Genomic DNA, 25459 nt, shown 5'->3' with positions numbered 1-25459 from the left:
TTGAAAGAAAGGCTTCTGTTTGTCCCAACTGCACAGTATTCTTCAAGTGACTGCAGCTGATAGTAATTCAATCTTCAAACATAGTAGATGCCAGTATTTTTCCAGGTATTTGGATTAACCTGGAATTGCACAAGTGCCAATCCCATGTTTTCCTTAAATTGTTTAAAGATTAGGCTACCCTCATTGGTAGAGTCCTTCTGAAGATGTTGTTTTATCATCTGCTTTTGCTTTAAAGTGGTTAAGGTGCCTTTTTCTGAGTTCCTGTTTATGCTACAGTTAGCATTTCACAAATAAGAGTCTGTCTACTTTGGAGACAGATCTGTTTAAAGGAAGGTGGCAGAAAACTTTATTCATACACTAGCTGTTGGAGTCTTCTGAAATTTGCATGTTTTCTGACCAAATGATTAATTCTTGCAGATGCCCCAGTGCAAATACAGAGCCTGTGTTTTCTCCTGTCACATAGGAGGCATTCTGATTTTTTTTTTTCTCCCCCCTAATGTTTTTCTGGGCTAATTTCTCTTTCAACTCCTGTGTTCTCTGTAGAAGGATGGGGTCTAATACAAGGAAAGAAGAAATTAAATAGAAAATGGAAGAGGTGCATTGTGTAGACTGCTGCTCACTGGCCAGATTATTGCTTGATATTGAATTAGGAACTGAGTTAATGGTCCCGATCTTTTCATCCCTTATGTGAGTCCATGTGCACGTTCTGTGTCTGAAATACTATGATGTTTGTCTGCCTGAAGAAAAATGGATGGACATTTTGCTTCAAGCATCATTTATTTAACTTAATGAACACTGAAGTTATACTTGTATGTGACATGTGTGCAGTTTTTTTTAAGGACATATGTAAGTGGAAGAAGTGTTGTGGCCACTTTCACATAGTGTGGCAGAGGGAAGATATTTTCACTATCAACTTCATTCAGCCAAAAAAAGTGAGGTATCCAAAGTTGGGGATGGAATGGAGCACTGGGAGTGAGGAGGAAGTTAAGGAGAACTTGCATCACACTGCTCAAAGCAGAAGAAATCAACTTCTCAAATCTGAGGCTGTTCTCCTTACATCTGCCCTTCTCTGAGACTGCCTCAGAAAGAGTGGAGCCTGTTAATGTGTGTTAGCCTTTCACCAAGAGAATCTTCAGGAAATTGGGATAAATTCTGATTGTATCTGTTTTTAATCTGACACCCTGGGTGTGGTGGGAGGTGGTCCATTGCCCCTCGCATAGACATGTTTTACTAACTTCAATCCACTTGAATTTCAGTGCTGAAGTTGGGAATGAAGTGCCATGAAGCACATGATTGGAGTAGCACTAGTGTCTGCCTGAGAAATTTATGCTGGGAAGGCCTTGACAATTTTTAATGCACAAATCTTTTCTGTCTTGAAAGGACACCTTAGTGCACTGAGTGCTGTTTAGATAAATGTTGAATTTAAGCATGAAAAAATTGAATTGTATAACATAAATTATGTGGCTTTCAGTATAGAAATAAGACTTTATAATAGAGCAACTTGTCCTCAGGCCCCTGTGACTATTCCACATCACTTGTCTTTTCATTTCCCAGGAGGTTTTGGCATGATTTGCTCTTGGAACTTTACAATTTCTTTTCAAAACCATCTTTATCCTAAAGAATTCTTGCTTTTTAAATTTGTTGTGGGAGGTTTTTTTGTGGGTGGGTGGGTTTTTTGTGGGGTTTTTTGTTGTTGTTGGTTGGTTGGCTTTTGGTTTTTTTTTCATTTTGCCTTAAACTGCAAGAACCTTAGTAAGCTTTCTTCATATTCTCGTTCAGCATCAGGTGTTGTCTTGAATGGATGCTGTGAAAGGCAGCTGATAAGTTTTGATTTGGGCTTTTTCTCACCATGTCTGAAAATTTGATTTTCAATTCTGCTTTCAGGTATTGGTAGTAATTCAGACACTGTTTTTAAACACATCTTTGAGGTTTAATCTGAGTGTTTTCTGAACAGGTGCCCAGTCATTGCCTAAAACAGAGGTTGATGTTCTTCATTCACACTTCTTGAAACAGGCAATGTATTAGTGCTGTATAAATTACTAATAAAAGGTATCACTGCTTTTTCCCCAGAGTGATCCTTAAGCTGACTTGGATCAGCCTGCAACACCATTTTAGCAAACTTGGGTTCATTAAGTGGATATTACAATGTTCCTGGGTCTGTGGCTATGCCTTTTTGGAAACACTTCTTGCAGTATGTAGAAGTAGAATTTTGCAGTGCTTTTGAAAGCAAAACTCCTTGCATTAGTGTTTACTTTTTATTGTGGGAATTGCCAATAGGGAGTAATTAATTTTTTTGCTATCCATCAGTTCAAACTCAGTTGTAAGTTATGGTATGAATAAGGGTTTTAACAACTCTTAATAAGGTTGTGGCTGTCTAACTGCAGTATTCACAGTAAGGACAATGTAAACTGTCCTGCATCTTGAGTACAGTCAATCATTTAAAAGGCTATTTAAGTAACAGTATGTAGTAACTACTACATGTTTTCAACAATGTGTGTGTAGGAGACAAACCATTACTGGAAAGCTGCTTGTGAAAATGATCCTCCTACTTCCTCACAATTATTCTGCTTTAGCTATGGCTTTACTATAATGAGGAAGAGTAAATGAAATTTTCATTCTATTACTGTGTAGCAGGGGCAGATCACAGGTAGTGCAGAAAGCATTTTGTTTTCATTTAACAGGATACATGGTATCAGGTGGTGTTGATTGACATTTCTTGGATAGTGCTTTATACAGCATTTCATGCAAATCATGTTTGAATGAGACTGCTGCATCAAATTACATTTCTTTCAGATTATAGTCCTTGCAGATGTGAGACAGAGCTTGTTCAGCAGCTAGCAAAAAGCTTTCGTTTTTAGCAGTTACTGTTTTCACAACTTGACTGCAAAGCCCTATAATTACAGCACTTAAGATAGTGAAGGAATGATGGGCACTTTCTCTTATCAGATCTATAAGTAGTAGCAAGCAGATGCAGCATGAGATCCCTCCAGCTGTCAAATATTGTCAGGCTGGCATAGAGGGAATGCGGTTTAAAATGCAGGTGACATAATACCCAACATCCTCCATTTGCTAGTGGGCTTCTGATTAATCACGATTACCATACATTATCATACCATCAAATTTAATCATATCAATGAATTCCCATCTGCAGGAGGAGCAGCAGCAGCTAAACACGATGGTAACAGCTATTAAATAAGAGAGAAATAGATGGTTTCTAAATGCAGTAATCCTTTAACTCGTCATGCTAGCTCCAGTGTGCACATGCTCTGCAGATATTAAAATCAGACCAAATACTTGTGCATTTGTATTTCTTAGTGGTTGTCATTTACTTTCCTGTTAAATGATTGCTGTTTAGCACTGCTGAGGAAACCAGAGTTGTAGAATTTCTTTTTCCCCTGTGTTAATGATGCTGGATTTTTTTCAGTCTCTCCTTTAGTACCTCCCAAATACACAGTGATGTAGTGGTTGAGATTAGCAGAAGCCTCTGCAGATTGTCTAGTCCACCCTCTTGCTCAAGCAGGGCTACCTAGAGCTAGTTGCCCAGGACCATGTCTAAATAGCTTTTGAATTTCTCACAAGGATGGAGACTCCACACTGGCAACTCTTGCCAGTGCTCAGTCGCCCTGCCAGTGAAGGTTTTTATTTAGAGATGTGTGTGTTTATATATGGGTGTGAACATTGGTGTTTATATGAATGAAGTCTGAAGGTTTTTAAGCCTTGTAAACAGAGCTTAATTTTTTTTCTCAAGGCAAAGAGGAAAAAGTATTAAGCATATAGCTGTATAGCCATTAATTAGGCACTGTTAGAGGTACTTTGCAAAAGACTCATAAATCCAATTAAAATACACAATTGACTTCTTACTACAATGAAGTAAGAGTAGTGCTTAAACACTGAACAGAGAACTGAAGTGCTTTTATTGTAATATTGCAGAGTCCTAGATGATATTATAGTTCTCTCTAGGTATCATCACTGAGCTGAGAAAAAGTCCTTTTAAAAGACAATTCAGTACATTTATTCTCACAATTGAAAAAACCCAAATCCATAACCTGATATTTATTTGGTCTCCATCTTCAGTTCTTGCTGATTCTTTAGAATGTCAAAAGGAAAAAAGCTTCAGTAAGGAGTACTATGGTTTACAGTGAGATTTCATGATTTAGAGGAATATTATGGATTAACTGTAGGGTACCTGAAGAAGGAAAAAATGTTCAGACCCTTATACACAACATGCAAGTGATACCTGCAGGCACATTGGGAGCTCTGGGTATGTAAAGCTGTTGTATCAGCATGCTTGCAAGGTCAGAGATGTGTGAAACATCTTAAAAATGAGATTTCCTTACAGAATTAAAAAACATGAACCAGGTAATTTAACAACTAAATAGTCAGGTCTGAAATGTGATTTTTCTAATACAGATGAAAGTCCAGGTTAGCAGCAAGGGTGACATTTGTCATCTATAACTATAAGGTTGTATGGTAAGTTTTAAGATTAAAAATTACCTGTAGCTCAGTTGAGGAAAATACCCACCCATTCTCTCTCTCAATCTGTCTGTGATAGCAGGATCTGTGCAGCTCATGTGCCTGAACCAGCACTTTCTATCTCCTTGCATTTTCCCCTTAGAAAATAAATTCCAGAAGCTTTGAAAAGACTTACGCATGGGTAGCATGCAGTCATCTTGACTTTTAGGATCGCTCTGAAGTTTTAATTTTGTCCTTGATTGAAATGTATTGAAGACAGGAATTTTTACATAAGGCCCTCTTACAATACTAGATCCACTGGGAGAATCATGGCACTTGCTAGGTTTTAGTTCACCTTGATGGATTTACATGATTGTCACAGACATCACAGGGGCACTGCGATGTCATTTAGACTGCATTTAAGGAAATAGCAAAATAAGTTTCATTAGAGAATTTCAGTGAATCATGACCTTTCTGTATGGTGTGCACAGTAAATGAGAGTGCTGTGAAACTTGACTGTGAAGAGCTTGTGGTTTGCAGGATATGTGCATTTCTGCTTGAAAATTTTTGAACCATATCCAACATATTTGAAGCAGGGCTTCCTACGCAAGAGGATGAAATATCAGTTGCTTGCACCGGAAGGTAGGGCATTTTAGGCAAGCTTTTAAAAAATTCAAGTAGCTGCTGAAATAAGAGGATTAACATCTTGTGACAGATGGCTATAGTTTTAATTGTCATAGGTTATAGTGGTCGTTATTCTTTGCATTTAAACCGTATAAGAAGAATTAACTGAGTGGCCCCGCTTAACTGTCAATGGGATTCTCCTAGCTCTTTGCATTTTAAGTGAGATTAATAAATGAAAACATGTTGTAGAGGTAGGTTGTATTTTATTGAAAGATTCATGAAGTTTCAATGACATTGTTAAGGTATTTAATTAGTCTCAAGGAAAAAAAAAGTAGAGTGACCCTTTTAGAGAAGCTGATAAGTCATATAATAGCTGTTAGATCCTCTTTATTCCTTGCTTTATAAGATTAACTTTGTGCTAAGCAATTTATGCTAAGTTTTCCCTTTTATTGGTAACCAAAGTTATCTGTGCTTCATGAATAGATTATTGGAGATAACATCATGTAATTAACAAGAGATGCAGAAAAGTAAAAGTACAATTTGTGTTAAGAATTGTATGAGAGAGAATGTTAATTTCTTAACTAGGAAGGATATTTAAGGGGATAAAAGGAAGGCAAAATAGTGCAGTTCTTTGAAAGGATTAAAGTAACCTTATCTCCTGTTCTTTCAGAAGGTGGGATTGCCTGAGTGTGTGAAAGTCATGTTCAATGAGCTGTTCACAACTCTAATGAATTGTAGACACAAGTTTGCACTGCATTTTTTTTTCCCCAAAAGTGATTGGTAAGGTGTAAGTTATGCCTTAGCTATGTTGAGTAATGGAAGTTAGCAAAAGGGGAAACTGCACGTCCTGCAGGCGTGCAGAATTGTATCAAAATCTCTGAGGTGCTGTAAATTACAGTGCATGGGGAGAAGGCTTCTTTTATTTGTAGTCAGAGTAAACTCCACAAAGTTAAAGATTTAAGACAATAAAATACCTGTCAGTAGCACTTCAGTCTGTGATTATCTCCTCCATTTATGTATTTCTAAAACATCTCTTTGGACACCCACACAGAATCCCATTTCTAATGTTGTTTCCCTCTGTGCTGTAGTCCATGTTTTCAAAAAAAGGCATAAGAATTTTCAAAGTATAATCACTTGAGGATAAATTAAAGGATTAAACACATTTCCTTAAAAGCAGAGAAAAGTGCAGATCAAAACTTGCTTTCTTTAGTAGCTTAAGAAAAATCTTCACCTTGTTTTCAGTGTTCAGGCACTGACATGTCTTGGTTTTCACAGGAGAAAAATGAAGAATAGTCAGAGCTGTGTGCCCTTGCAGCCCCCAAAGCTTTTCTGAGAAGACCATTCCAGTGCTCTCCATCTTTCCAAAAATCATAATTTCTCTGTTAGATATTTAAAACAATGCCAAGCCTGCAGGTAGTGGTTTAGACAGCACTACAGTGCTGAAGTGGTTGTCATTTTGTGAAGGTGTACATGTCAGTTGGTTAAAGACTCCCAGGCCAGACTGATGTGGTGGGTACATCTGCTTCAGGTCTTGTGTTTCCTGATCCTGTGCTGCATGCATGCAGCTAACCTCAAATCTAGCAAAAAGCTCTGTTTTAGGAGCTTTCCTTGCAATTTGGTGCATTTCTCCTATATAATCAATCTGATAATGATGCTAATTAATCACTATTAATGATGCTAAATTAATAATAACAATACTAAGGGGAGAAGACCTCTCCAAAAAATTGCTATGTACACTCTGCTGGGTCTTCCCCATGCAGCTATTTGGGGAGTCTTTGGAATGGTTGTTGGTGTGAATGTGATCCAGCTTTGGAGAGTCCGGCTGGGAAGGCGCATAAATCTTCTGTCTTTTCCTCCAGTGTCAGAGTCAGCCCTAATGTTGGACTGACAAGCAGAAACTTAGAGCCTTGGCTGATCATACAGATTTGCCATTCTCTTTTTGTTGAGTTGAAAAATAGGTATTTTGATTTATCAAGTAGGGAAGCTTCTTAAGAGGTATAGTAATGATAAATTATTTTTTGTAGGGAGTCTTAGCTGCTGTGTGTAGTGAATACTTGGTTGAAATTTGAAGCTAAATTTGAGAAAAGCCATGAAAAATGGAAGTAACTACTGTACATACAAAGATTTATTATGCATCTATGTTACAGTATGCTCATGTTATCAAAATAGACCATTATGAAAACTGGATTTTGCACCTGCTCTTCATTAATTTTTGAAGTTAAATAGCTCTGCATGGTCTTTTCTACAAAATACCAGAGGGCACCTGGGGTTTGTTAGCAGCAAATACTTGCTGAGTGTAGAGTTTTAAGACTAATGGTAAAATAATCCACTCCTCAAACTTAGCTACTGTTGAACAAATAAAAATAAATAACCACCCACCACCCTCAAAGCCTTTAATTAATGGAGAACTGTTATGTTACTTTTTACTATTTTTTAGGACAAATAGAATTTGGCAGAAGTAAAAGCTGAAGCTGTAATATTGGTGTATTCCTATTGCTAACCAAGCCTAAGTAATAAAAGTAATAAAAATGGAAAGCATTTCATAATAGCCAAGCATCTCATGACTTAAAGTATTCATCATGGAGATATTAGAGGCAAAGCTAGTTTAGGGAAAAAAGTGGAGGTCAGCCTTCTTCATGGATGTTGGAAGAGCATCAGATTAATTTATATTTTTTTAGAAGCAAATATTGGTAATTCATTTTTCTGCAAATAACAAGTGTCTTTGCAATTAATTTTGCATGATGGGCCTTTGGTTATCAGCCAAGAAATGTGATCAGCCATATTTTAGTGGCTCTTCAAAATGTTGTATACATAAAGTTAAAATCTGTTCAGCGGTCACACAAGTAGATATTTCTTAGCGATACTCAGTTGTCTCTATAGTGTGTAGCTTTCCTGTGGTATGATTTGTATCAGCCCTATTTCTATAGTTTGGCCAGTTTTGAAACTTTCAGGTTTCAAAAAGCCTCTGTTCCACTGTGAGTTGAGTGCTCTGGCAGGAAAGGTCATTGATTCAACGCTAATAAATGCTGTCAGTGAGGGACAACTCGGGTTCATTGCAGGATATATAAAGGATCTTCATGTTACTTCTAAAGCCAACACTCCTCCATTTTGTGTTTGAAGTGAAAAAATATTTGTTGTCTATAAAAACTTCACAGCCTCAAAGTTTAACTGGAATCTTACTTTGAAAGTAAGCAGAAAAAAATCCAGAATTCTGAACCATGAAGCATAGAAAAAAAGGAGAGGCCAAGCTTCAAATATGTCTTTCTCACTATGATTTTGTTGAGCCATTTCAGAGTTAGTTTGACACAGGTTTTTGTTGTAGGATGTAATTCTATGAAATACACCACTAGCTAAATAAAACTAGAGCAACATAAAATATAAATAATAATAAAAGTAGAACAAAACCTATAAGCTTAGAGCTAAAACAATAAAACTGGAGAAGAAAAACTATTTTCTTGATGTATCTTGTTGGGCATTTGTGGAGTTTTGTGGCTACTGGGTTTAGGATAACAGTTGGAGAACTGTCTATCATAAAATCAGTGAAAGTATTTAGAGGACAGTAAGTATTTGCATCTTAAATTTAAGCCAGATGGACACTTTTGATACTGAAAGGAGCTTGAAATAAGCATTGCTTATATTTTTAACAGTAGGATATCTTGCAGGTTATTAGCTTCTGGGTTTTTGTGGTGGGTTTTTTTTTAAAGAAACTGTAGTTTTGTGGGGGCTTGGTAAATGTAATCTTCCTTAAAATCTAGCATAACTTTTTAATAGTTTTAAAACTTAAATAAGGCTTATTTCATAAAGGCTTAAAATTCCTTATGCTGGAAGTCAGCTGGGAAGCTCGATTTGCACTGGGATTAAGAGCCAGTGGGCAGAGTGGAAAATGTGATGGGAATGAGAGAATATATCTGAAGGGCAAGCAAGAACAGAAAGGCTCTTTGGACAAAGAATTGCTATTGGGGAAGATGCTTGAGACTGGGTTACAAATTGGGTCATAGAAGCAGAAATGTTTATTTTGGAGCTAGAACCTGTATTCATAAACTAGCATTAAAATGGAAGTTTGGGAGCAAGGGGAGATTCTGATAAAGATCTGTTACTTCAACCTCAGCAGAATACATCTAGTTTGGAAGAAGCAGGTAGAGGAGGCTGGCTGCTGCAGTGCCATTTGGTGCTTGGAAGCAAGCCAGGCCATACTGCTGCTGCCAGTTCTTCAGCTTGGTTAGCAATTATGTGATACTTAGGCTTTATTAGCCCAGGTCTTGGTAAGTTTCCACATAATTTGGGTTTTTGCTGTTTATTTTATTAACAGGTCATACGTAAGCATATATTGTGTCTAGAGAAAAATACAGAGAGAATTTTGGAGTCAAGCTCTCTGAAAATAGGAAAAAAGCTGATTATTGAGACCACTTTCTCTCCCACACTGTGCTCACACGACTACTTTAAGTAAGATGCAAGATAAAAAACATCTTGTGTGAAACTGCCCTGGTGAACTGATTTCTCCCTTGCCTCTGTTGCGGTGACCTTATGTATTATGCACTGATAAAATAATAACTAAATAGCTATATACCAGTTGGTTTATCTGGTGCCTCCCTTGGGGCTTTGTAGCTTGTGGAAGTGCTCTGTATCCCCCAGGATGGATTTAAGAGCAATGCTTTGAGAAATAGGCTTTTGTCATCAAAGCTTACAGGATGAGGGATGCATTTAACCTTAGATTGAAAGTACCTCTGGCAGCTCCTACATGTGGTGATGCTAGAGGTGTTTTGGGAGTGAAGGGTCAGGATCCTCAAGGTTTGTGTTCAGTTGCTGTTTTGGCAGGCAGCCAGCACTGCTGAGTTTAACATGAAGGAAGGGCAATGCAGTTGAGCAGCTTCGTTCAACTAAACCTCAATAAATTTTGATGGGAAAGCAAATGTCACTTTCTCCATCCCAAATAGCTTCCTCTTCTTCCAACTGCTGTTTTCTGCAGACATCGTGTGAAATTCAGAGGTGTTAGTCTCCTCTGAGGTGGTGAGAGTATTTTGTATTGGTAACTGTTCACTTGCAGAAGCCTAGCATTTCTTCCTACAAACAGTTTGTATGTGAGGAGGACTGTCATGCTTGAGTGTAATATAATGTCTTTCCACTAAATGAAATACTCGAGACTGGCTGGCTAGGAGCACTGGCAATGGGATATAGAACCTTTAATCTCTAGGAATGATAAAGTATTTACAGTTGATGGCTGTATAATGACATAAGTAGTCACAGTCTCACTTCCAAGTAAGAGATATTAATATCTCATGTACTCCCATTCAGGTGTTTTCAGGAAGGCCACAGATTTAATAGTGTCTCTGATTCTCAGTGCCCGTCATCATCTTGTTTAGGCCTTGCCATTGCCAGTTGTGCTGGTAGAAGGATGGAAAGCTTCTTTGTCTTGTGGTACTTGGTGCTGAGCAGACTTAAGTTTCCAGGACAAATAGCTGTTTTGTTATGTGAGAAATTATTTTCCTTAGTATTTTTGCAGGACAAATAGGATAGTGTGAGACTGCACCTACTATTGGTGGTGAGGGCAGCTCAACAGATAAATGATAAACACTGCAACTTAGTTGTTTGGCCCTTTGCTCATAACTACATTTCAGTGTAGCAGAGAGTATTTGGTCTGAAATTTGTGTTGAAAAGCTTGTCTTCAGCAATTGCAAGCTTGAAGATGAGCATCAAATGTAGACACAACTTCTTTCAGAATCTGCATGAAGAGGGAAACAAGGATGTTCATAGATTATTTTCATTACTTACTTGATTTACATACACAGAAGGACGTGCTTGTGAATGATTTATGTAAAGCAAAGCTTCTGCTTATCAGAGGTTGCCAACATGTTTTGTCAACTCTTGATGTAAAAGAAAAAAATGATGGTGTGAATTACTCAATTAGGTGTGTCTTCTGCAAAAAAGGCTTCTGCTTTTGGAATTAAAGTCCTGCTTTCTGCAGTATATAAAGGCTCAGTTGACATCTCAAAAACACTTACTGGAAGAAAGATAATTTTTGCACTCTTTCATATAATGCTTCAGATGCTAAGTGGTGAACAGACAGAAATGCTGCTCTCCTGTTAATTCTTTCTGAAAGATGATTTCTTTAATTGTCTGGATGCCATAAATTGGCCTTTCCCTCCTTTCTCTAAGTAAATCTGCTTCACTTCTGTAGCTTAACTTGCACTAAATTGATGGTGAAGAGCAGCATGGTTTAAGAAGATAAATGTCAGAAATGTCTTCTAACGTAGACATTCAGATTTTTTTTGGATTAATGGGAAAGAAGGTCAATAATTGCGTGGATTTCAATAAGCTTGCAAAGAAATGGCATTCCTGTGGTGCTAGTGATTATTGAAACATAGTGAATTCATTTTAAGATACAGTACTCAGCTTTAATGTATCTTCCATTGTGAAAGAATGACTCAGTAAGGGCTGCCAGCCTGTACAGATGATAGGAGATAACTCATAAAGCAATTATATATTTAAAATAAATATAAAAATGAATTAGCAGGCAATAGATAAATTCCTGGACAGGATTTTTATATTCTTCATTCTGCCTCGTTAAACAGGGCCCTCCAGACTTCCAGCAGCATACGCCTGGACCAGTCCCTACCAACTTCTCCCAAGCTCCAAGGCTGCCAATCCAGGACCAGTGGAGAGGGCCACCACCGCCGCCACCACCACTTCCTCCTCCACCTCCTCAGGAAAGAGATCCTTTCTTCTTAGCAGGTAAGAAATTCATTTCCATTAAGATATTAAAAAAAGAAAATAAAAAAAATCACTTTTTTTTGGTAATGGCTATGCAGTGTGTGTGCATAGCCACAGAAGCTCCTGTTTGGTGTAGCCAGAGTAGTACATGCCAAAAATTTCAGTGGTCTGATAGCTTTTGACATTTGTTTGCATTAATTGTATGTCTCCGTCTGTAACTACTAGCAATCTGATACAAAGTGAAGTTAATATGGAGGTGATTTGTTGCAGTAAAGTTGTTGTGATTTGTTACATTTTAGATAACTAGTACTCTGCATAAGTTTTGTTTTCTACTAGTAACTGTTGAAACAACCGGGACTCTGTGTGTGGTGTAAGAAATCTGCTAAGGATAGCTGAAACAATGCAGCACAGCAAACAGAATAGATGCTATATGCATGTGTGTGTGTATATATGTAATATACATATGTGTAATGCTTGTGTTACGGGCAATTTACACACACAAAATAGGTAGAAACTTGCTAAATACCTGGTCATAAATGGGATCAACCTTTTATGAGTTCTTGTGTTGTTTAAACTATAATCCCTGGAATCCTTTATTGATTTCATTAAAGGAGAATTTCTAAAAGGGATAGCTAATTTCAGCAGAGCACCAGTTGTGCTAGTCTTTCAAGCATCAATTCCATTTATATACAAGTGGTAGAAGCAAGAGAAATGTAACCTTGAGGGTAGCTCTTCAGAATGAAAGCATCCCATACAATTTGGTGCTGTACCAATTTCAGGTTACTTTCCCAATGAAAATAGAGCTCTATGATTCAAAACTCTGTTTGTCCCAGGGAGGCTGTCATGTAATCACTTCTCTGTTTCCCACAGATCCAAGGTTTCCAGGCCATCCCTTGTTTGAGCAGCGAAGCCCCCCACCACCACCTCCTCCTCCGCTTCTGAACAGCGCACATCCTGTCCCTGCCCAAAATCCGATGCCGTTTGCCCAGCCCGGGCCAGCGTTTCCTCAGCAGGGCCAGCAGCCTGTATTTCCCCGAGAGCGGCCGGTTCGGCCCAACATGCAGCCTCAAGGCCCTGTGGGGATTCTCCACTTCAACCAGCCTGGCGCTGCAAATCCGCGGCCCTTCATCCCTCCGAGGCAGCAGTTCCTGCAGGCTCCAGGACAGCCCTTCCTGGCCGCACATGCCCAGCCCACTATGCAGGTACGAGGCTGTGGCAGGAGGGGCCTGGTGGGACAGTGGCCAGTGTCCCAGTGCTTGTGGGCTTGTAGCGTGGTTGAACTAACCCTCAAACTACCACACATGACTGCAGTGGGCTTCTTTGAGATACTGAGACATGAGGCAGCTGGACCTGTAACACTTGCTATTGCAGTGCCTGAGAAAGTGCCTCATTTTCTCTCCCTGTGCCAGCACTAACGTGTTTCTGCTAGTGAGCCGCAGCCCGGCCCTGGCTCTCATAAGGAGCCTCTAGCTCAGCAGAGGCAGGGAGAGCGGCCCCGGCTCCCGGCCTCACCCCCCTGCCTGGTCAGCGGCAGGGTGGGAGCGCCCTCTGCCGCTCATCTGTGGAGGCCGGCAGGGAGCCGGCCACCTCCTGCCAACCGGGAGGAAGCTGAATGAGGAAGCTTAAAGCAGGGAAACGGTTTGGGGATGTGCAGGGCGATGTGGAGGGATCTGCACATTCGGTGAGCTTTATGCAGGGTGTTTTGATGGTGCCTGTGTTTTGAATGAGGAGAAATCCTCAAATAATAGTCATATTAGGGGAAAAATAATTAAAAAGCAGTAAGCAAACAAAAGAGACTGGAATAGAGGGCAGAGGACAGGAAACCTTGCATTTGCTTTTTTCCACTTCAGCTGTTGACTTACACAGGTTTAAGTATAGAACTGTCTTGCACAGCCTATGTTAGCCTGATTTTTTTACTCAGTATGTAGTTGGGTTTGGCCCATAGCTGCTTATAAATTCTTTGAGGGCATGGGAGGCTGGAGCTACTTTTCATTTGAAACTAAACCTAAATTATCTTTTTCTTCATGTGAAGGGTCCCTTGCATCCTCCATTACAGCCTCAGCCACAACCTCAGCCTCAGCAGCACCATCACCAGCAGCAGCCACCCCACCACCAGCAGCAGCAGCAACACCATCATCATCTCCAAGGACCACCACAGCCCTTGATGCCCATGAACCAGCCACAGTTCAGGCCTCATATGCAGGCCACACAGCAGCAGCCAAATAACAACAGGATGCAATGTCAGCCACGACAGAGTCCAATGAAGCCAAGGCATGTAAGTACTACATACATGAGTGTTACCTTGCTTAGTTCTGCATGAGTAACAGGTGTGTGACTCACCACATCAAACTAACTAGTGTGCTTTTTCAGTCCCATTTATGCCCTTCCCACTCTGTCTCCATTCACCATTTCTTGTTCCTTTTCTGGTTTGATGATTTTGATACCCCACATCCAATAATAGTACTTGTGCCTTTCCTTTTCTTTTTTTCCCTCCAGTTATCAGTGTTTTTCTTGGTCTGGGTCCAGCAAGAGATGATGCAGTTGCCCCAAAACTGGCAAACAAGGGCTTTTGGAGGATAGGTCTGCTTAAGAACATTTTTAAAACTGCTGAAAGCCTGTGGTCTTGTGGGAGCCCTGTTCACTGACACTGCCTTTCAATTGAAGGCATCTTTGTACCACTGCTAATAAGCTTTCTGGTTCAGATAGTGCCAGCCACGTCCTGTGAGTTTGCCCCTGTGCAGCATATTCTGTTGCTTGGTAGGTCAGGGCAGTGCAAGAGTCTGTAGCGATGCCCAAGAAAACACAGCTATAGTTCAGAACAGTTGCTTTGAGTAAGGAAGTAAATCATACAGTGAAGCCAGTTAACTGAGGGAAATGTCAAACATGAGAGATTCAGTTTTTTGCTTTTAATTAAAAAAATAAAGCTGCTGTTAAAATGTTCTCATTTCTGTATTTTTTCCTCTCACATTGAAAAAGATCATGCCTTTTGAAAAGACTTTTTCCCCCAATCTTAATTAAGTCATGAACATGTGAAACAGAATACACTGTAATCTGGTTTGTAGTGGAAGCCTGCAGTTGTTGCCCTTCTGCTTTTCAGAACACACCGTCGCAAAACATTGTCAAGCGTCCAAATCAGCAGCTACAGTCAACTGCTCCAAGGAATAGTAACTTGCGTGAGTTGCCGATAGCACCATCACATGCCCTGGAAATGAGCAACAACAGGAGAACCTCTACTCCAGCCGCTCAGGTCAAGCCCATTGCCAGCACCATGTCTGCCACCAAGCCTGTGGCTGATGGTGGAAACTCACAGGGAAGGCCTGAGATGAAACCTAAAGCTATCACCCCAGTTGGCCAAGCAAAATCAGAAGTAAAATCTGAAACAGAGGTAAGCCTTTTCTTCTTTTTCCTCTCTTTTTTTCTTTTTTAAATATCACCACAAGCCTGAAGCCCCCAAACAAGAAACCCAAGAACTTCCATCTTTAAAAAGCTATTCTAGTCTGACTTGTGAACTGTAAGCACTTTTAATGTATTATTCACCCAGTGGTTTTCAGTGCCACTAGAGGCCTCCCTTCTGAGTTGCACTTTCCTTTTTAATGTGAGAGCAAAACCAGTCTCCACTGACAAAAAAAAATAATGTCTAGAAGGTTGGCAAGTCTGTGCTGAATCTGTTTTGCAGGAGGAGGAATAATTTCCGCTACAAAAAAGGAGAGGTTGAGTAAAAGCCTCCGAAATACACATTGGGCCCATTTTTATCTTCCAGGATTATGAGCTGCGTCATTTTTCTGGGCAATCACATTCTTCTAACTCATAAAGCATCTTTGTCTTCCATTTCCCGGGAGCTGTATGGCTCAAAAGAAAGAAAAAGGCTATCTGGGGAGCTGTTTTCCTCGTGTTTGTTTTTTTTTTTTCCCTTTAGGCTGTTCAGTCTCCTAGGTTCTAGAACACTCATGCAGGAGACTGCAGCTTCATTATCTCTGGAGCTTCTTGCTTTTAAGGAAAATCTCTTTTCTGAGACCTTGTGGCATGAGGGAAAACAGGAGATGCTCTTAAGTGTTTTCTGTTTTGGAGAAAATGATGCCTTTTGCTCCGTTAGTACTGTGTCCTTGAGTACTGTGTCAGTTCTGGGCTCTTCAATTTAGGAAGGACATGGAGATACTTGGATGTGTCCAGAGAAGGGCAATGAGGCTGGTGAGAGGTCTCAAGCACAGTCCCTATTAGGAGACGCTGAGGGAGCTGGGGTTGTTTAGCCTGCAGAAGAGAGGAAGCTCAGGGGTGACCTTATTGCTCTCTACAGCTACCTGAAAGGAAGTTGTAGAGAGGTGGGGGTTGGTCTTTTCTCCCAGGCAACCACCAACAGAACAAGAGGACACAGTCTCAAGCTGCACCAGGGGAAGTTTAGGCTGGAGGTGAGGAGAAAGTTCTTCCCAGAAAGAGTAATTTGCCACTGGAATCACAGTGTGCTGCCCAGGGAGGTGGTGGAGTCACTGTCCCTGGAGGTGTTCAAAAAAGTATGGGACATCACACTTGAAGCCATGGTTTAGTTAGGTTGGACTTCATGAGCTCGGTCTTTCCAACCTGGTTGATTCTATGATTTTACTCTGCACAATCAAAAATTGACATGCCAGTGTTTTGAGCTCCACTGGATCACAAACAGATGACTGTTTCCTTGCACAGGTTCTCCTGGAAGCTAGAGGAAATTCCATGGTCCCTGTTAGTTTGAGAAAGTGAGTAGCGCTGCACTGATGGTGCTATTCATCCTGAACATCAGGAGGTACCAGAGGAACCTGATGGCTAGATGTCCCCTGTGTATTTTCTGTGTGTCAAGTTACTTTGAGCAGAACTGAATTCTTTATAGATTAGTTGACCGTGAACCTTGTCTCAAGGACCAGATTTTCTTCAGCAACTGTTGAAAGCTTCAATAGTGATAATACTGCCTTCCCTTTAAGCTGCTCATGATTAGCTTTTCATCATCTTCTTGAATTAGGGATGGTCATAACTAATTTTCACAAATGAGGCACAAAAGAAACCCTTAGCTGGCACTGTTTGACCTCCTGTGTGCTTACTTTTCAGTGGAAATATTAAAACAAAAAAAATAAATCCTTACTTCAGCTTTTAAGTTTGGTCATTTTTGAAGAAAGAAAGAAAAAAAAATAATCCCCTTCTCCTCAATTCAGTCTCTTGGAATAATCTGTCTCAGGAAAAAAAAATGCATTCCCTCTTCAAGAAGTCTGTTGTCTCTGAGGCCATTAGTAAGGTAAGTTAGGAAGCGAATCTGCTACCAGCCTCCCCCTCTGAAACATCTTGGAAGTTCTTCCATCCTTTAGTACTGTGAAAATTAAGGGCATTAGTTCTGAAATGTCTCAATATCCTAATGTCATTTAGGAAACTGAACTAAGATTTTTTTTCACTTCTCTCAACCAAAGATTCAAAAAAAACTCAACAAAGCAAATCCCCAAACACCAAAGCAGTCATCTTGCTTGCTCCATTTTAAGTTTCAAACCTATCCTAACAAACCTGCAGATAAGAGATGGTGTTTTACAGATAAAGCCTTCTTTACATTTCTGTGTCAAAGCTATCACTGAAAGCAGTTTGATACCTGTTTTGTGTAATTTTTTTTGCATACTGGGATTTAAAAACAGTTGCCATGGAAAGAATTATTTCTACCTGACTTCCTTATTATTAACCATGAAAGTAAAGCTTTTGTAGATATACTGGCAAGGACTAGAATAGTCTTGTGACTGTGCACACAGAACCTTCTGTAAAAGTGGACTTGAAATAAAGCCTTGTGCTGCAGTGTGGTGGCACTTGTCCCTTTTTCAGCTGTGCCACTGTTGTGATCTTGTTCACTGATGCTGCTTATTGACACTGCTACAAACAGAATTGCTGCACTAGTAATGTTCATTCCCAGGCATTCAATGATATTCTTTACTGTCATCATAATGTACTACATTTCTCTCCTGGTAAAGGTTTCCAGGCTTTTTGTGTGTTTTTCTATAATTGGCTAAATTTGTCCTATTCTCTTGCTTTCTGTGAAGATGAGAAAGAGTTAAGTTCTGTCATCTTTTCTAGCTGTATTGCTCATAACTGAATTGGGCAGGTTATTTTGCAAGTGTCTTCAACTGGAAAATTATTAAGACTTTTCTTTGCATCCTTCTTCCTGAAGAGTGAGTGGCCATATTTATGAATGCCCTGTCATTCAGGAAGCACCAAAAAAATAGTAACAATGGCTATTAAAGGATTTGCTCACTTTCAAAATAGATGTTTGAAAGGTTTGCAACCTGAGTGACTAGAATGTGAAAAACTGTATTTCTGCTTCTTAAACTTGCATATCCTCAGCCAGAAAACTCATTTATCAATGAAATTGGATGACTGAGAGCCTAATTCTGCTCATGTTGAGGTCAGTTTAGGATAAGAGCACTTATGGCATTATTAAGCATTTCTTTAGTTTAAAGAAAGGAAAGAATGTGGAAAGGTGATGTGAATCTCTCTAAAACTGACAGCTCAGAGGAGGAGAGGAATTAGTAGAGAGCTGTGTAGTCATAGCTGTACTGATGTTACCACTTATATTGCAGTTAATCACCCTGATACTGACGGAAAACCTTCCCATTCTGTTCTCCCAAAAAGGCTCACAATATGGAAAATAGTTGCTGCATTTAGTTATTAGACCAAAAGTATTTGCATCTTCTCCTCTTTTTGGAAATCAACTCCCAGGACATTTGTATGTGTCTACATTTGAGTTTTCTCCAGATTTTGGTAACGATGCCTCCTGTCTTGTCCTCGGAAGATTCTTCCTAGCATGATCTTTTTCCAGTTGGAAGATCACAAGAGGGCAGTGTGCTTCTCAGAGTAATTTGTAACCTTGTTCTTAACTCTCTTTCTGTTTGTCCAAGATATCCAGCACCTGTGTTTTGTAGGGTGACTCAGACCTCCCTAGGATTCAGGGGCTGACGTTAGCAGCAATGGTGCGTTTATTTAAGATACTTTGTGGGCTTGAACAGGGTCAGGCAAATGATGCTTTTTGGATCTGATCCTCGTCTTTTATGAAGACTTGTCATGAAATTTTGGACAAATTATTTTAGCCTCTTTTTGTTTCTGGTGTTAGAACTGGAGAAAAATAAAGAGGAACCTGCTGAAGAGATTTGTGTTTATGCTACAGATCACACAGTTTCGATTGCTCTGTCCTTACATCTGTTTTCCTGAGGGACACAAGTGGGCCTGGTTGCATGATTTTTGTTACTTGACAGCAAACCACTGTCTGTTATGGTATCTGGTTCATATGACTGCATTTAGTTTTAGAACCTAGTAATAGAGTCTGCAGGCCTCTAGAAAGGTGTGGGGTTTGTATGTCTTGGGGTTGGGTTTGGTTTTTAACGTTCACTACACAAAAGGCAAGCTACCACTATGAGGACTTAAATTTCACATTTTTTCCTGTTTTCCTCAGTCAACAGTGCCATTTTAAGTTCTCCTGGAGGGGGATGTAGGACTGCTGCCTCTCTTACAGCTGCTTTTCAGCTACACTCAGAAAGCTGCCTGTAACATTCTCTTTGGTACTTTCTATTAAAGATGCTTTGGACCTTAAAGCAGAAGAAAAAGCGCTAAGCCTTAAATCACAGTGAAATATGTTGTGCTCAATAACTGTTCCAAGGTGGATGAAAATCTCCACTTAAAATAAACAAAACAAAACCAAAACCAACCAACCGACCAAAAAAGCAACAACACACCACACCCAAAAACCCAAACCAGCAACAAGAAGGCACAGAAACCAAACAACATAAAGCCAAAAGTAACCCAAAAAATATAACTCCCCAAACCCAACCAAAAAACTCCCACCACCACAAAGCCAAGGCAACTGATTGCATCTCTGGCCTTTTATTGAAGTATTTTCTACAGAAAAAAGTGTTGACACATCAATAGTTTATGCAAGAAAAAAGCTGCTCTAATTTTTTCTTCTTCACCTACAGATAATGTTGCTTTTAGCATCAAACCTCCAAAGATAAGCTCTGAACTTGGTGACAACTTTGAAGGATGTCTACTTTCTCCTATTTGCTTTTTGTTCCTGTTTTAGGGTTTTGAGGATTGGTTTGGTTGGTGTTTGGATTTGGTTTGTTTTGTTCTTTCTGCTTTGTTTTGGCACCTTGTACCCTGCCTGATTCTGGGACGTAGCAGGAATTAAGCATTTGAGGTAAAACAAGTTGCACATTTGGGTTCTCTAGTGGCAGGGGGAAAGACATTCATGTTGGCAGGAGTTTGCACCCCATTGCTGCAGGGTAAATAAATCATCATGGATTACCAGGTTGTGAGAAATATTTTAGTATTCTTTGTATTGTAATTTCCCAACGTGCAAAGCGCTGTTACTTTGAGAGCCAGTTTCAGTTACCAGTGGTTAATGTATCATACTCATTACCATTTGTAAGTAGTCTCTACAGCTCTCTAACAATATTTTATATGGGTGTAAAGAAAATAATATAATGGAAAAGTATGCTTTGTAATTTTTAAAAATACAGGTGACTGTATGGCAAGAGCAATTTGATTTCTTCTCCAGGCTGAGGAGAATGTGCATTTCCTTGACTCTTGTCCATTTGTATACAGTTTTTCATAATAACCCGTTGTGCCAAAATAGAAGAATCTTCAGAAGGGTTTTCTGATGGTGTAGTAATACTTTCAGAAGGGCCCAGGGCTGGAATATTAAAGGCATTCTCCATATACCATTAATATTCCAACGCTGCATTTGGTAACATTTTGATTCTGAAGAGAGTGCATGAGTTCAAGGTCAGAGAGATTGACTTGTGCTGTTCATTATAACCAATTATTGTGTGACAAATGAGTTTGAGATCAGGCTGAAAATTCTGTGAGAAAAATCAATAGTTCTAATCAGGGCCTTTCAGGTCATTTACCACTATACCTTTTGTTACTTTGTCAGAAAAGAGCAAGATAAAACCTGTGTGACAGTGGGTTGCCTCTGTATTGTTACTTTCCATTTGAAACATTTTGATATCTTGAATTATATTAATAGTTTAATTGGTTTTAGAAACTTCTAAATTAATTCCAATTTGTTAAAACTTTATTTATTTATTTATTTTAGTATTCTGATAAGATTTCTCAACTGGCATTAAAGCTTTTCTGTCTGGGAAGTACTATATCGTAAATCCTAAAACAGATTTGAGTTGTTTGTAATGAATAGCAAATAAACCTTACCAGCAGATATACTCCACACTCATAGCCTTAGTTTGGCATCAAGGAGAACTCAAAAAGCTCTTCAGAGAGCTGTAGTTCTACAACATCTGGACCAACAATTTAATGTTGTTTTGTGCAAGCTGGGCATTTGTTGAGAATTCTGTAAATTGATTTGTATTTTCCTTTGTAGTATCCAGATGAAGATGAAGAAACTAGATTGTATCGTTTGAAGATAGAAGAGCAGAAGCGTCTAAGAGAAGAAATTCTGAAACAAAAGGAGCTGAGACGACAGCAGCAGGCTGGTGCTAGAAAGAGAGAACTGCTGGAGAGACTAGCGCAGCAGCAGCAGCAACCTACACAGCAGTCCTACATGCAGCAGGAGGATGACTCCTCTGAGTTCCCCACCAATGGCAGCCCCTACATACCCCACTCTGGCTTACAGACCAGGCAAAATGTGAAAACCAGACTCCTTGTTAAAAAGCAAGATACAGTCGTTCCAAATATCCAACCCAAACCCACTGATTTCCCACAGGCCGGGGCAAATATGCAGTATCAAGGACAGCAGCTGAAACCAGTGAAGCAGCTGAGGCAGACTAGAACAGTACCTCTGAGTCAGCCTCAGACACCACAGAAAGTCTTACAGACAAAGCCTGCTGCAGCATCGCTGCCCACCCCACAGACTGCACGAGTGGCTTCAGTACAAGCAAGGCCCCAGGAGCTGAAGCCTGGCGTGAAAAGGACTGTCATGCAGCGGACAAACAGTAATAGTGGAGATGGGCCCCATGGCGGCAGCAAAGTCAGGGTGATTAAGTTGTCAGGAGGGGTAAGTTTCCAAGGCTCATCTCATGTCTTTGTGTCGTCATGGTTTGTTTTTGTGTGTTTCATTCTGTGTAATCCCACAATAAAAAATGGGCATAAGCTGATGAGGGAGGTCACAGGTTTAGCAGAACTAATAGTCTCTATTTTCCATTTTCAGTTACTAGCAGTTTTTCAGATATTAATGTTGCCTGTAACTCTTCACTACCAGGCAGTTGTCACTGAACTCACACTGAAATAATACTCCTTTCTTTTAAGTTGTAACTTGAATCTGGAAGACTCCTCAACTGACCTCATTTGCTTAAGGCTGATAGGTCTGGTATTTGGTCAGAGGAAGGGATCTGATTGGCTGTTTTTAAGGTTCAGTTAAAGAGCTAGGCTCTGTTTATTTGATAGTTGAAGCCACCTAATTTAGTTGTGGGTAGATGCTGGTATTAGTGTGGTTTCTATACTCAAGGGAAGATTGTTTTTATTTTCTTGGGAAGTGTGTTGTGAAACTAATTAAAGCAGGGGATGTTTTCTCTTAGAAGCTGGGTTTAAAATGTTACCATTTGACTTCTGCATCTAAATTAGATTTCCTTATCTTTTGCTGAGGGGTCTATTATCAGCGGAGTGTCCCCTGAGCTCCGGTGTTGTGGAGGGCTCACAATGCTGGTCATGATGGCAGTGTGCATATTTTAAGATCTGAGGCTTTGGTTAGAAAGTATCTCGACCAAATTTCCTCCGTCTTAATGAAAAGACAAGTCAATTTGTTAGGGCTCTGAAGAAAGCGAGATGAAGGAACATAGCAAGATCATGTTGTCAGTGTGAAATCTGTCCTCAAGCTTTTATGCTGAGGAATAAAGAAAGGTGTGGTGTGGTTTAATTGCTGTGGTACATTGGAGGTGGATTTTTTTTTTTTTTTTTTTTGGGAAAAATGGCTCTTAAATTATTTGGAGCATTAATTAAAGGAACTTGCAGAACTGCTGTAATGAAGCGAACAGTGTGTTAATAGTGAGTGAAACAAGTCCTTGGAGACGAGGCTTTACTCTGTAGAAATGGGGAGGAACTCAAAATACGAAAGACTAAACTACTGTATATACATTAATTTTTTTCCACAGCTCATAAAGCTTAAATACACTTAATAGTGACCTGCATAATGACCATGTAGTCTTTATGCTAACTTTATTGATAATATAGAGCTGACTTACGGGGTGTCTTAATCCCCCAGACGTGGTAATTTAAGTACAAGAAGTTGAATTGATTCTATTGGGCTAAAAATAGGTGTATATAAAAATGTCTGCTGGAATCTCAACGGCCTTCAAGAGGTATGACAGGTTTGTAATTCATGATTAACTGAATAAAGCAATCATGCACAACTTCTTTTATTATGTGGGGAAGCAAAACAAAGCCAGTCACCACTCTGTACAGATCTTTGTAGCAAGTGGTTATCAGCACCCTCAGTAGCATTCACAATGAAATAGTTCTTATCATAATGCTGTGTTTCAGAAAAACAGAAACTACTTGTTTCAGATAAGTCTCATGAGCTTCATTTAATACATCTGCACCCCCTCTTCTGTTGTACACAGAAGCAGATTTGCTCTGTCCTTAACTTTCGGATACTGAGGTTTTAGCAAGGCAAAAGTGTGTTCTTCACCTGGAGCTTTTAGTGCTTTCTTCATGCTGCCATGGATATTGTAAATTTCCCTTCCAACTGTAGAAGACGAAAAGCAAGCATTGCAATTAGCTGTTTAACCCTGATCAATACAGTTGATGAATTTTTAATCAGTTAGAAAGACAAGTAGAATTTATGGCTTACTTTCTTTGACCACACAAAGAAAAAGTAAAAATTGAGCAGCAAAGGGCCCAGTCTGGTGCATTTCAATAGGGTTTTAAAGGAAAATGAAAAGCTACTTGGTCTCTGAATACTGTAAAGATGACAGATAACGTTTAGTTTCCACTTCTAGTGTTAATCTTGCCATGTGCTTTAATTTCACAACCTTTGCCTCAGTGCTAAAGGAAAAGCCATCTCATTTTTCCTAGCTGTTCTCCTTAGCACGTGGCAGTGCTTCCTCTAATAGTTTGCCTTTGGCCAAAAGGGATGGCTTGTATGTCTTATGTATATGCAGGTAAGCAGCCCTGCTGTGCTTCTCAAGTCTAGTCACTTGTGGCTATTTTCCTTTCTATTGCTCTTCTGTGCAGAGATGTTTTGAATACCCATGTATGAGTGAGATGCCCTGTGATGACGCACAATACTCTTAATTTTTGTTGGTAAAGCCTTGGAAGGTCCCATTCAGCCTGCCTGCTGTGGTGCGGCATGACAGGAGATAGTTAAGAATCTGATTGAGGCCGGACTCATTTTAACTGTCTGGACCAAATGGAACTAAACCAAGACCTGATAACAAAAGACTGTAACAAGTTAAGTAGGAGCATCTGTAGAACCAGGATTAAATGATGTTGTGTGGTTGATGGGGTTTTGTTTAACAGTTGAGGAGATGACCTTTCTGCATTGGAGAGATTTGTGGTGTACAAATACTGTTGGAAGAGAATGGTTTCTTCTCATGAGGGCAACATCTTTCCCAGTCTAAGCTTCTAACTATGTTTGTTTTGTTGCTGGGTACTGCAGTACTACTGAAGATCTCTGACCTCAAGCTAGAAGTACCCCTTGTTACTTAAGAAGGTAAAATAGCCTTTCATCTCTTTCCTCTATATCTGCTCTTGAGAGCATTTTCCTTTTTTTCCTCTTTTTGTATGGAATTGTAAAAATTGCTAATTCTAAGAAACATTTTAATTTCTCTACTTTAACTGATGCATAAGGTGGCTTCTTAAAAGGGAGGTAGGAAAAGATGCAGCATTTTCTGCATGTCAGACTTAAGTCTGCATATCAAGATGAAGCATGTTAGGTATTGCCATTCATGACTTTTGTCTGTTAATTTTTTTTTGTGAAACAAATCTCATCGCCTACCTTCTCCTCCCCTCCCAGTACTGATGTGCCCATCCTGTTTCTCATACTCCTGTAATTTATGCAGGAATGGCAGTACAGTGACTACTTCTCCACTTTAATTACTCTTAAATGTTATGTTGCTGGTAAATAAGGCAGTGTTTAGCGTTTGCCTTTTTTTTTATTGAGGGGGAGGAGAGAGGAGTTATGTGGAGGCCCAAGTATATTTGATGGATCCAGTGTACTCTATGGTTTGTATAGCATGTATTCAGAGCTGTCCTTCCCAGATACAGGAGCTTAGTATAAATACTCAGCAGACAAACCGGTATGTTTCACTGAGGAAAACATCTGAGATTTGCCTGGCTTGGTGAGGAGCCTGAAGTCAGTCCTCAAGATAACTCTTAAGATTGTAGAGTATTTGTTGGGAAGAAACACCCTAATAAATCACTTAAAAATGTGATCATAGAATGATTAATAAATAAGGATGAAAGGACCATAGAAATAATTAATTCTCTCATGAAGGGAGGATGAACTCTGTAGCATTCCCCAGAGATTTGTGCAACCCGTTTGAGATCTCATTATTGGACTTGGCCATCTATTCCGCTCTCTAATGTGTATCTTTAGGAGAATCTTCTTAGTGACTAAGCCACATTTTCTTGCTGTACTTTGGCATCCATGACTATTTGTATTATATTTCAAGAGAGATGGGAAAGAATTTATATCCCTCTCTGTGGCTGTCTCTCTCTCTATAGATCTCCTTACTGT

General features: G+C 39.6%; 1 protein-coding gene across 6 annotated transcripts in view; it reads left to right on the top strand.

The window, feature by feature from the left end:
* RBM33 (RNA binding motif protein 33) overlaps positions 1-25459 on the top strand; it is an 84916-nt gene that overhangs the window by 40644 nt on the left and 18813 nt on the right. For 5 of the 6 annotated variants that reach the window (XM_054171494.1, XM_054171495.1, XM_054171493.1 and 2 more), the window contains exons 11-15: positions 11646-11805; positions 12655-12986; positions 13817-14059; positions 14882-15169; positions 21149-21781. In XM_054171494.1, the coding sequence (XP_054027469.1) occupies positions 11646-11805; positions 12655-12986; positions 13817-14059; positions 14882-15169; positions 21149-21781 (1656 nt within the window). Of the gene's footprint in view, positions 1-11645; positions 11806-12654; positions 12987-13816; positions 14060-14881; positions 15170-21148; positions 21782-24379; positions 24434-25459 lie in introns of all 6 variants that reach the window. The other variant, XM_054171497.1, reaches the window with a different exon arrangement.

The sequence above is a fragment of the Dryobates pubescens genome, chromosome 21 (genome assembly GCF_014839835.1).
Source record: "Dryobates pubescens isolate bDryPub1 chromosome 21, bDryPub1.pri, whole genome shotgun sequence".
Taxonomy (NCBI): domain Eukaryota; kingdom Metazoa; phylum Chordata; class Aves; order Piciformes; family Picidae; genus Dryobates; species Dryobates pubescens.
The sequence above is the reverse complement of the archived record's forward strand: the minus strand, read 5'-3'. Positions and strand labels throughout refer to the sequence as shown.